General features: G+C 46.5%; 1 protein-coding gene across 1 annotated transcript; it reads right to left on the bottom strand.

Annotated features, from left to right (window-relative positions):
- Positions 1 to 9038: 9038 nt before the first annotated feature.
- LOC136525227 (galactoside 2-alpha-L-fucosyltransferase-like) lies at positions 9039 to 10777 on the bottom strand. The gene is made up of 2 exons (XM_066518220.1): positions 10648 to 10777; positions 9039 to 10510 (listed from the first exon to the last, which is right to left on the bottom strand). The coding sequence occupies exons 1-2, from the start codon at positions 10736 to 10738 to the stop codon at positions 9039 to 9041; spliced, it is 1563 nt and encodes a 520-aa protein (XP_066374317.1). The 5' UTR covers positions 10739 to 10777.
- Positions 10778 to 13197: the final 2420 nt, after the last annotated feature.

Below are 13197 nucleotides of genomic sequence, written 5' to 3'. Positions count from 1 at the left end.
GAAATGATCCGAAATGGTGCCAAACTTTTACATAGGCTCTAATGTGCCCTAGGGATAAGAATTTTATAGAGGTGGATGAAAAGAATCTATAGGGTCCAAGATGAAATTCACCCTCTTTTATCTCATTCAGCACACAAAAAATATAATAAATAAAAAATGAGTAGAAAAACCTAAGATCCTTTATGAGATCTTAATTTGGGTGTACAAGCTTACCAAAAAATTTCAAGCCATTTCGACATAGGAATACATATGCTTCTATTTATTCAGTATATAAAAGAATTTTTTAATATATATAAACATCACTGTCGGTTTCAAAAAACTGGCAGTGACAAGAAGAAACCAATACTGATGCTGGTTATCACTGTCGGTTTATTTTGAAAACCGGCAGTGATATATAAAAAATTAAAAAAAATGTGTCAGCCCTTGGGTTTGAGCTCGGGTCTCGGACTGCAGAGTTCAGAGACTTAACCGCTGCGCTAGTATAGGATGTGTGCCAAGATTTATTTATTTTTTCTTTTTAACCTTTTAGACCGCTTAATAAATTATAAAATTAAACCAAAAAAATTGGTCTGCCCGGGATTAGAATATGGGTATTGGGGGCTAAGTTGCGGGGTCTTAACCGTTGTGCCAGTAGGAGGTATTCGAAAGAAGTGGAAAAGATAACTTACTTATACTGGAGCCGCTATACGATAATCACTGTCGGTTTAAAGAATGGTCCGGCAGTGATATTTCTACATCACTGTCGGTTTAGACTTACAACCGGCAGTGATGTACCCCCATCACTGTCGGTTTATAATTAGAACCGACAGTGATGAGGTCTGGTATAAAAGCCCGGCGCGGGTTGAAATTATCCAAATTTCAACCCCAAGCCAACCGTTCCTAGCCCCACACTCCTCTTCTTCGACGCCGACGCCCGTGCACCACCCCACGCCGGAGCACCCGTCCACCGCCCCCCGCACCGCCGTTCCTAGCCCCGTGCTCCTCTTCTTCGACGCCGACGCCCATGCATCACCCCACGCCGGAGCACCCGTCCACCGCCCCCTACACCGTCGTTCCTAGCCCTGCGCTCCTCTTCTTCGACATCGACGCCCGTCCACCGCCCCACGCCGAAGCACCACCGAGACCTTCAGGAGCGCACAGACAGCTGCTTTCCCACCTCGACGGTGAGTGCGTGGCTCACTGGTAGCTAAGTGTTTGATAAAATGTCCCACGGTTGTTGTCTTCCCAATAGCAGCCGATTCCTATTCGATTGAGTTACATTCTGTTACTCCTTGGTTTAGCTATCCTTGTATGTACATGCTGTTACATAAACCAGTTAGTTTTCCCCTGAAGAGATTATGCTACCTACTAATTTATTGAGGACCTAGTAATCATGGCAATAAACTGTTTAAGAACCATTGGTGTTATTTGCATGTTGTCGCAACAAGTTATTCCCTTGAGTCATAGCTAAGTGACCTTTTATGTTGTGTGCAGTCTAAGTATTTAAACATTGATCATCAACACCTCTGGACATAGTTAGATTGAATATGTGACAATGATATGAGCATATCTGTCTCGAATAGTAGTTGCATAATGTTATGATATCTCTGTACTTTGTAATTATTGCAAGCAATGGAAACTAGCAGTCAAAGGTACACGTTAATGACTGTGGACATCTTATTTGTGATGGTAGGGAGTGTTCTGTTTGTGTAAGAGTTGGATACAAATTTTTGCTCTTGCTTAAGCAATGATGGATTCTTGTCAAATGTGTACATGTATAATCGCTATAGGTAGAGTGTCAATTGATTTTGATGGAATGTATAGCATGCTTAAAAAATGCATCTATAGATGTTTGTTCCAAAAAAAAGTTAAAAATAACTTTTAAAATTGGCTCGACAGCAAGTATGATTACTAAACCACATTGATCTTCGAATAATAAACAATCCAATTATTGAGGTAATTTTTTATCATGTCAAGGATAAAGAACATTAAATAGATTTAGTTTGGCCATATAACTTGAATAATAACTCTTGTTCAGTGAGTTACTATTACCACTTACCACATGCCTAATTTACTTAAATGTATAGGCAACCATGGCATGGTATGTAGTGCATGTTGGTCACATGCCTGGGATTTATCAAACCTGAGAAGATTGCTATGCTCAAGTCAATCACTACCCTGATAATGTGCACAAAAAATACAACACAGAAGCTGAAGCTTTGAGGGCCTACTATAGTCATCCGGCCTACCTTGCAAATCATGGGCAACCGGCCTACTATGGTCCAATGAATGCAAACCATGGCCATCCATTGGCACTAGAGATCAAAGAGAAGCCACCCGTCGGAGATGTAAAGATTAGGAGAATTGCTCCTTAGTTTTGGAAAGATGTCATGCTTTTATTTATGGCTATGGTCATTGCTTTCTTATTTGAAAGTTGATGTAGGCTTAGTTTCGTAGAACAGTAGGTAGACTTTGTTGTATGTGGTCAATCAAACAATGAATTTGTTGTAGGTGAACATATGCTATTATTTGACTTTGTTGTATGTGGACTTATTATTAGACTTTGCATTAAACATATTATATATATATATGAACATATGCTATTAGTAGTTGTCCGCGGCCAAAACTAACCATGATCGTGTCACAGCCATGACTCATCGTCGCCTGTTACCCCGTCGCCAAAGAACAGATCGGTAACAAGAAGCGGCTGATATCGCTGGGATGGGAGAGCCGCATGATCCGACAAACGGTGACGGTGTCAATCAGGTCGGTAAGAACGAGCAGCCATGGACCCCGTCCGGCCTGCTCGATCTAGGTCAAAATGACCAAGATGGCCAGGTAACTTTGGTATCATGTGACTATGTAGCCACACACGCTAATAAATTGAGAGAGTCAAAGCTTACTTGGCGTCTCTAGCAGGAGCCTCCGCCGGCCGAGGAGCCAGAGGGTTCGGGTAGTAGGAAGGCCAGATCCAAGCAAGGCATGTCAAAGATTTCTATTGGTAGGAATGCGCACTGGCACATTACTGAGTTCGATGAATTCGGGGATCCACTCTCACCGCCTATAGCTTTGACCAAATACAAGACTATCGTCGGGTTACTTGTTAGGGACTTTATCCTGATTAAGTACAGAAAGTGGATTGGGAAAGATGATGACCGGTGGAGGGTTCCCGAAAGCGAGAAGGATTACATATGGGATGTCAAGATCCCAGAGTATTTTACTTTCCCAGCCAAGTATGATAGGAAGTTAGTCAAGAAAAAAGCAAAAGAAATCATGGGGACATGCTTCAAGAATTTCAAGGGGACATTGTACAAGAATTTTGTCCTCCAAAATAAAGAACCAGATTTCGATGGTGGACAATTTAGCAAGCAGAAGGACTTTTGGCAGGATTTCAAGGAATACAGGTTATCCGAGGAGTACTAGAACTGAGCAGGAAGAATAAGGAGAATTCGCAGAAAGCGACGAATCCTCATCATCTCGGCTCTCGTGGCTATGCCAAAAAGATGCCAGAATTTGAAGCAGAACTTCAAAAGATGGATCACCTTGTTGAGGAAGGCGTTGAGGTTGAGACCGCCGATTGGGAGCCCAGATCGATATTATACTGTATGGGGAGAAATGTACGGCACGCCGAGGACGGGAGCTTTAGCTCCTCAAATCAACCCATGAACGAACTCATCTAGAGGATCTCCTAGGTAACTGAGGAGGTGAGGCAAGGGACTCACACTTCTAATAGGGAGAAAGACGTGCTCACCTAAGCCCTCGAAACTAAGGAGCACTCTGGTCGCACTAGAGGAACCGGTGTTGTTCCTTGGAAACTAGCATTCCCCCAAGAATCTAACACTTATCGGAGCCGCTCGAGGGGTTGAGCGGAATAGGAGGCAGAGTATTTAAGGAGACTAAAAGAGATGGAAGACAGAATGGAAGCATGGATTGAGGCGACCGTTGAAGCGCGAGTCGAGCAAATTTTGCTGTCCAAGGGGTCAGTAGTACCACAAAATCCTATCCTACTGCCTTTAGCCCACAGTTTAGGGGTCGCAGCAGCTGCGGATGGATCCCGCTCGATGAAGAAGAGGCGAATGTGCCTCATCCGGTGGATGGCATCACTAAACCCATCAATGTCAGGTTGTACATCCATCGGGAATGAACAAAATACAAGGTGGCGCTCGGCCAAGCCTGGCCTACGGGAGATGGGACAATTAATGGCTGCCCAATTCCACTGGGGTACGCTCGTGTCACCATTGATAGAATACTTGATAAGAAGTTTAACAAGATACCCATTGAGTACCCATAGCGGAAGACATGTCGAAACTTGATCAAAACAAGGGCTCTCAAGTGGCCTAGTGCAAGTGCTTCATTAAATTTGACCATCAATTGTCCTCTGATGATGAGGACGACTGTGAGTCTTCGCCCACCTGCGATGATCACTCACCATCTCCCAACAGAGATCACTCCCCTCCTCATCCGGAGCCATCATCCCCGAGAAGACAGAGGTCTCCTATTCCTCCTCGTTCGACTCCATCTTCATCAGCCCCGAGAAAAGAGACTCCTCCTCCTCCTCCCCCTCCCCCTCCATCTTCATCAACGCCGGGAAAACAGAATTCTCGTCGTCATCCTCCTCCTCCTCCTCCACCTCATCCCAAAACAAGATCAAAGATATCCTCGCAGTGGCAGAAAAGGTCCTTGGATTCGGTCGCTAATGCTCCCAAAGTGGATCAACAGAAAAGAAAAAGGCCATTCAGTGGTAGCGTTACCACCTTGATGAAAGAAAAATTTACAGCACACATCTCAATGGAAGATTATGTTAGTTTCTTCAATTTCTGTGCCTCATTGCCTTCATATTTGTTGAAGTCCGGATTCGAAAGGCAAACACAGAATAAATACGCTACAACAAGAGATGAAGAAATACACAATAAAGATTTAAGGAATATACAGAAGTATGTCGAAGACAACCCAGGATTAACCATGGAAGAGGCCGCGAGCATCTATTATGATGTACAAGGGACGGCAACACTGGCAATGAAGTATGAAAGGGGCAATCTTTTGGTTCCCGATGAGTAGTATAAAAATCTGACAACATACATGCGCTAGTTGTATGAATATTATATGGCTCAAGCAACAGAGACAGACGACTTTGGTTTTGAGGTTATTATCCATTCGCCACATAATTTTCATTATCCTGAAGAAGAGAAGTTCAATGTCGAGTGGGAGTGCTTGTTTCAGCTATACCAGAAACGCTCTCTCGATGTTCAAATGTTGACGTTGTGGACTATGTAAGTACCCTGCACGCACGATATTACAATTAACTACTCTCTCGAGACAAATTATTAACTTTTGAGCACTTTCCATGATTTTATGTAGGTGTATAGCAAAATTTTGTATTCTAAAAAGCAAATGAGATTACATAGGCTTTTTGGACCCCTTGCGAGTCAATGAGAAGATATGTCTAGGCCTCTATGGATGTGACGTGGAAGACCTAAAACAGAGATTGATTGCTATTTTCGATGAATTCACGATGAAGAAGAAAACCCACATACTTCTAGCCTACAACTGCGAGTATGTGTTCTCGGCTTTTAATTTTGTGCTTCTTTTTTTGTTAAGATTATTCGATAATTAGGATTCTGTGATTGTAGCAACCATTTCGTCTTCATTTGTGTCAATCTTACCAAAAATCTGATTGAGGTGTGGGACTCGAAGAAAAAACCATTTCATCATCTGGATGCACTGGTGGCAGTGCTGAATTAGTAAGCGATCCTAATAATATATTATTTTTTAATCACACATACCGCTTTCTAATGTTTCTTCATTTAATGTTGCTCAGTGTCCGAAGAAGACATCGGTGGGACACCGATCCCATTCAAGGTTGTCGAAATGGAGGAGAAGTACCTGTCACAGCCGGCGTGAAACAATGAATGCAGGTTTTATGTAATGTGGGCAATGCTTCGCTACATCGGCGGGAAATCAGAAGAAGCTGATAAGTTGGTGTGTATAATCCCTATTTTATTTATGTCTGTTAATAATTCAATAAAATGATTTAATGTTCCTCTTTGGATATCATATTTTTTGAACGACAACGCAAGAAATATAACCACCAAAGGCTGTTAGACATGGAGATCGTCGCACTGTAATCGGAGCTCGCAAAATTCAACTTAGCCGAGATATTGGAAAAAGATGGAGTATTTTCCATTGCACAATTCATGAGGTACAAGGACCAATATGGCCCAGAGCGGCTCGCCAGATTATTCAGCCTGTTCGCTTGTTGGTTTCAGCCAGCCCAAACCAGCCAGCCAACAGTGTTTTTCCTCTCACAATAAACCAGCACCAGCTAGCTCAAACCAGCCTAGAAACCAACCAGCGAATAGGCCGATTGTAAGAAGTCCGAGAAGCATTGCACAATCTGTGAAGTCCGAGAACAATTTTTTTTGAGGGATCGAGATCTAGATAAGAACATTTGAACTGTAACCGTAACATTTGTAATGTTTAATATTGATGGACCTGTCGTCTACGTAGCGTATATAAAGCGAAACCCGATTCCACGAAAAAAATAAATTAAAATCAATTATAAAACAATAAAATACGAATGGGCCATCACTACCAGTTAGCCACAAACCGACAGTGTTGTCTTGCAAAGCACTACCGGTTATCAACAAACCGACAGTGTTGTCTTGCAAAACACTGCCGACTTGAGCAATGAACCGACATTGTTGTCTTGTTCAACACTGCCGGCTTGAGCCATCAACCGACAGTGTTGTCTAGATCAACACTGCTGGCTTGAGCTATGAACCGACAGTGTAGACTTGCTCAACACTGTTGGCTTGAGCCAAGAACCGACACTCTTGAAGCAACCATCACTATCGGTTGGGACTATAAACCGGCAGTGTTGTTCAACTAGACACTATCGGGTGGAGCCAGAAACTGACACTGTTTCCTGCAGATCAGTGTCGGTTTTTAAGAACCGACAGTGATGTCAACCCCTCATCACTGTCGGTATGCCACTGTCGATTCAAAATCCGGCAGTGAAGGGGGGTTTTTTAACCGACAGTGATGTCTAGATCTAGGGTAGTGAAGTCTAGCCATCGCATGCAATGCAAGCTGTCAAGCTAATAAGTGAGTAGCTTCCTCTAGTTATCGCTAAGCCTACCTCATCCTCCAAGATCAAGGTACCTACAACCACTACTACTGTAACCATTTCAATTTTTCAGAGGCAGGAATGGCATCCGTCTCTAGCAAATGGTCACTGTTAATCGGCCATTTTCAAAGGCGAGCGTGTTGCCCACCTTTGTTAATATATTAATGGAGGCCAGCGTCTTAATGTATCCGCCTCTGTTAATGGAGCCTTTATGGAGGCGGGCATTTCCCCATGTCCCCATGGACGCCCCCTCCATTAATAGAGGCAGTGCCCCTTTTGTGCTCACCTCGGTTAATGTAGGGACTGGTCTCCTAAACAATTTTTTTGCGGTAGTGAACGTGGCTCTATGAAACTTGGCTACCTCATTGAAGAAACTAGAAGAGTCACTAAATCCTCCGGTTGTCATTAGAGAGCCTCATTGCATGTCAACGCCATCGCTATGCGGGACTGCCCGTCTCCACACCGTGCAGAGCACATCACCAAAGCACATTTCCTGGTCACCTCCTACTGCACCGGTCTCCATGCCAACTTCGTGGTCACAACTTCCGTACTGTCGCCCTTAATTGCTAGACAGAAGCACTGTCCTCCATCACTAAGCCCACTCGCTCTTTTGGCTCCCTTCCTCCACCCAGGACCCCTACACCTCTAATTCTCAACCGGGTCTCCACCATCTTGTACTCAACACCCCTCGACACCAACATGGCAAACACCGGTCGCCATGCATTGCCTTGCACCTCACCGCGCATGGCCACACAAATGGCAACACCAGCCATGCAACCACAACTCTATGTCCTAGCACACTACAACCTTACTCTGCTGTGCCGCCGCTCCTTCGCACCGCAGCTATGCTATGCATGTGTAGCCTCTACAAGATAGTTACATCATGCACACATGGGTCCACGCACCGTCCATGAACGAACACCGCATTGATGCTGCACTGCATCCTTAAAATTGCCTCTGTGTCGCTGCTGCACCACCCTGTTCAGCCTACATGCCAAAGCGTCCTCCACGCCGCCACATAACTGTTGTCTGTCCTCACTTGGTTATCTCAGCCCCCAAGCGATCCATGTGTAGTCACCATCATCGTGCAAGCCTTGGCTACCACTGCCATCGTAGATGCGCACCCAAGCCCGAGCTATTTTGCTTCCCCCGTGGTGGCTGGCGCAAGTGCCTAAGGGCACCGTTGCGCACTCAAAGCCCATGCTATCCCACTGAAGGACGACGCAGCGGGATCTCCACTGTGGTAGCCAATTCGTTCCGTGCCATAGGCCCTTGCTCGGTGTCCTCTTGGCCACCGCCTCCACCACCATGTGCGCCATAGCACACAACACACACCACTTGCTCACCTTCCACCACCGTTGTAGAGGGCAGAAACCAGGGGCGGAGCCAGCCCTGTTCACTGCTGTCATGTGACAGCAGTGATTTCCTGTGATTTCTATAGCACATTGATGCTCACATGTTAAGCCATGATGTAGTAGAAGTGACATCAATGGATTTGAGCTAGATCCGCCCTGCCTAGAAACACTTGGTCCGGGCGGCAACATACCAGATCCGCATGTTCTTTTTGTGAATCTGGTCCATTGTGCCTCCGCCGTACATCTTGGTTGTTAGAATCTCGAGCACCATCATGGGTGGATGGTGGGGTGGAGGGGGGAGGGCAGGAGCTCAGCAACAAATTAAAAGGTCCTGTTGTCTCCATCCTCACAACCAAACGGGTCTCGCCCAGGCTAGGAGCGATGCGGGGTCTGTAATCCTTTTTTGTCGGTTCGACACATTTTTAAGTTTGGAACATATTTCGATTAGATAATGGCTTCATTAATACTCAACTTTCTAAAAATTTCACTGTTCTCAATACTATATGCAGCAGCAGTGCCTCAATCTAATGTTTCCATGCGGTGGTGTCCTACAGTGCCGTTTTTACCCTTCACTTGCGTCAGTCAACAAGCTTCAACCCCGTGGGCACGTCCTCGCAGTGCCGCACATGCGGCACGATCTCGCCGGAGTCATGTCGTCGCTTGCAGTCGTACGACGGCGCGATGTGAAAACACGGCTCCAGGGACAAGTCCCTGCGGCACCAGCCGTGCCTGTGCCCCGCTGTGCCGTTGGCCTGTTTGAGCAGGACCCACGGCCTCAACCCGGCGAGTCCCTGCGCCACATAGCCGAACGTCGACTTGCCGGTGGTGACCAGCATGTCCGTCAGGCTTAGCAAGTAGATCTCCGCCCAGGCCTTGTACTCGTGCGACTTCACGCCGTAGTGCTGGTACTCCTCGTGGCTCGGCTGGTTCACAACCACCACCTCGCCGTTCGCCGTCGCGTTCTCCCAGTACATGCCCTTCATCTGCTCGTAGTACCAGGCCTTGAGAGAGGTGATCACGACGGCGCTTGACTTGGCACCAGGCGCGGTCGCCGCGGCCGCCGCCGTCGTTGTCACTGTCACGGCTGGTTCTTCCGTTCCCATCAGTCCCGGGAGCAGCCCCTCCTCCTGCGTGCACTTGGTGATCCTGTCCAGGAGCTCCGGAGACTCCGGCTCCCAGGGAAAGACGCGGACCTGGATGCCGACCCGGCGCTGAGCCCACGCCAGGTTCGCGCGGTAGTAGCGCGTGATCAGGCCCCAGACATGGTTCGTGGGGTGGAACAGGTACCGACCAAGGTGGTGGAACACGGCCTCGCGCTCCGGGAACAGCATGTCGAGCTCCTCCTGGAATGACTTCACGAAGAACAGCCCCGGCACGATGTAGCTGTCCGTCCTCATCACCAGCCACTGGAAGCTCGATAGCAGCCGCTGGTCGTCGTCGCAGAAGAACAGCTGGTCGTAGTCGGTGTGGTTGTAGTCGAGGTGAATGTACGCGAACGCCGGCATCTCCGCCGCCGCCACCGGGGACGTCCTGAGCATTCCGTTCTCGCGCATCTTGCCGTACCGCTCCGGCGTGTCGAAGCCGAAGTTCCAGAGCGGGAAGCTCCAGGGCAGCAGCCACGTCGTGCCGGGGAATGGCTCGCAGAACAGCTCGCCCATCTCGTTGCTGGGGTCGACGAGGAGCACGCGGTCGGTGAGGAGCGCGTACAGGAACGCCGACGCGGCGGCGAGGATCCGGTTCCCCAGCCCGCGGTAGGAGACGGACACCAGGTACCTGCACTCCGGGGACGACGCGGCGTTCTTGCCGGACTTGAGCTGCTCCACTGCGCTGGAGTAGGCGGCGGTGCCCGGGCCGCACCGCCTTTGCAGGGCTTCGTGCCGCCGCAGCTTGGAGACGAGGTACTCGGAAGGCTGCCTGCCGGGGTTCCGGCGGTACATGGCCGATTGGTACCGGCTGTGGCAGGACTCCTGGTCGAATCCTGCCACCAAGAGCCCGCCGTGAAGCCTGTCGTGCGTTGTCCTCGTGTACGGGAAGGAGAAATCGTCCGGACCTGCAGACCGTTGCATGCAAAAGTTGCTGAGTATAAAAATCTCTGCTTTCCAAAATGCAGGGAAGTAAAAATTATAGTAGTCTCTCGCACTTAGAAGGCCGCCTGAAGGAACTTGCGTTGAGGGAAAAGTTGGTTACCTTGCCGTAAGCCGGCCATGGCCGTCCTAACCCAGACCACCGGCGTGCCAGTGCTGCCGCCGAGGAGGATGACGAGCGTGGGCACGGTCATCACGAAGGCGGTGAGCAAAGCGCTAGCCCCCCAGTTCCATCGCTTGCCGTGGGCAGTGAGCATGCCGTTCATTGACTGAGCTGGGGGAAGCTTCCTCGGGTCTCCTCCTAATCCTTATTTCGTGCAGCGCCCTCGCAGTGTCCCGATTCTCTTGTAGTGCTGCCTGCTGCGACGACTTCGTGATCTGGAGCTAGCTTCGGTCTCGCGGCTTGACAAGTGTGCCGCCAATGGGCATGGGCACGATATGCTATGCATTTAGTGCAGGTCAACTCTATTATAGGCCCTGTTCTGCAGGTCAACTCTTTTCATTGCTGCTGCGGTCTGATTTGTAGACTGATTTGTTGTGAGATAAAAATACTATTCTATAACTAAAAAAGTATGGTTGATTCTGACCGATAAGCTCAAGCGAACAGCGCCTAGTCTATCCGCGTTTGTCCTGCTGCCCGTTTCAGTATGCGACTCCGCAGTAGAGATCTTGATGAGTTGATTTTATAATCCTCTGACATACAATGGGTTTCTGTTTTGAGCGTAAAATATACCTGCAGACAGCAGCTACCATGGTAGAGCTATACGTTAGCACTGTATGTAATCGGCCGGGTTTACATCAACGCCAACTATACTTCGTGATTCCAATTCCATGTCCTTGGGATCAGGGTATAACAATGTAGGAGTAAATCAATTGACTGGTCCGTTCCATTTGCAGCTAGCGTAGTTAACTGCCCTAGAACAGAAGAAGAAATCGTGGGCCAATGTTTGCCGCTGGATGTCCTGGCATCTACCCGAAACTTACTCCATTTGATTACTCCGATCCCTTTGTTTCCTTTGGAAGAACTTTGTCGTTTCTGGGGTAACATTGGCTCTAACATACTACCAATCCCACCCCGGTACCAAAATATTTAGTTAGACTGTGAATGAAGAGAAAAGAAATGAAAAGATGGGGCAGAAGATCTAGAAACCTTGAAGTTAGCAGTTACCTTACGCCAAATAACTTTTCTGCTCTTTCAAACGATGAAATATTGATAGACCTGTTATAGTACGGGTGTTTCTATAATAGACAAGAATTTTCTCTCTGTTGATTTGTTGAAAGACGGAAGTAGCTAGCGGAAACACAGAGAGCGTCAAATCAAATGAAAAGGAAGCTGTAGCTATCGATCTCGATCCTTTGGGCTTAATCTAAATCTCCTTTGTTGCTGGATTGAGTACAAGAGAAGAGTAGTCTAACGGCCCTGCTAATCGGCGAACATTCACTGAATTGGAAACCAGTGAACAATCTGACCAACCCCGTGACTTTTTTTATGGAAATATTTGTTTCTGCAACGTTCTATTTTTATAAACTTACAATTTTTATTTATAATAATAATATGTTGCGGAAAAGTTATCATCACATCTTCTTATGGTAATCTTTTCAGTACATTTTTTTATATAATTTTGTAGACAAATTTGTCACGACACAACTTTTCATCGTGACCCTTTATTTATAAAAGAGAGCTTACATATTACTCATAATGTTACAATAATGAGCAACAAGTTGCTTTCTGGGGTTTGCTAAAAAAAAAGTTGCTTTCTGGATCGTGCTTCATGGCTTGCTCTAAGTTGTAGTTAAAAGGCCCTGTTCATAGTGGCCCAAGGACCAAAATATGGCATCCATGAGGTCTATATGTAATTTGTAGGGACCTAAATGTAAACCCCAGCCCCACTATAGGAAAATATATAAATCGACACCTCCCTCCTCCTTATAAGAGGGGCAAGAGAGCATATGGATCCTATCTCCCGTAAACACTCATTTGGATGTAAGCTAAAAAGTAGACTGGGTCGTTTGGATCCTAGAATTAAATTGTCCACAATTTGATTGGATTCTAGCATTCTTGTTTCGATGTACATAGAATCTATTTTCAAGACTAAGGGGTCGTTTGGATCCTAGAATTGAACTGTTGTCTTTCGTTCCTCTCTCCTTCTGCCTCTGTAGAAGCACAACTCTTTCTCTCTCTATTGACACAGGAAACACCACCCCACCTCTCTCCATACTACAAACACCTCTCTCATCACAAAATAATACAACAAACATAATATAAATTAGCACAAGCTGAGATATATAGCTACCAAAACATGCACTTAGGCGCATCACTTAACAACAATGTAACACAGAAGTACAGTTCATCACTTGAAAGAAAAGAGCTAACCTCAATGTATTCTTCCCAAAAATGGGTTGTCCTAATCAGCCGAACAAAGCAAATTCCATTGACCTCTTACAAAACATTATTAATCTAAAAGCAATGCGAAAGAAGAAAAAAAGCAACCCACACGCACTAGAGAGTATGTAAGGTCCTAGAGTTCTCTGACAGAACTGAATAAAAGTTACAAAATGCGATAAAACTGAATAAAATAGAAAGAGCAGATGATGCATGCCCAAGAACACCAAAAGGACATAATGGGATCTCCAAATAAATCTAGCGATCTCG

Source organism: Miscanthus floridulus, chromosome 19 (assembly GCF_019320115.1).
Source record: "Miscanthus floridulus cultivar M001 chromosome 19, ASM1932011v1, whole genome shotgun sequence".
Taxonomy (NCBI): Eukaryota; Viridiplantae; Streptophyta; class Magnoliopsida; order Poales; family Poaceae; genus Miscanthus; species Miscanthus floridulus.
Note: the sequence above shows the minus strand (reverse complement) of the source record. Positions and strands in the feature narration are given on the sequence as shown.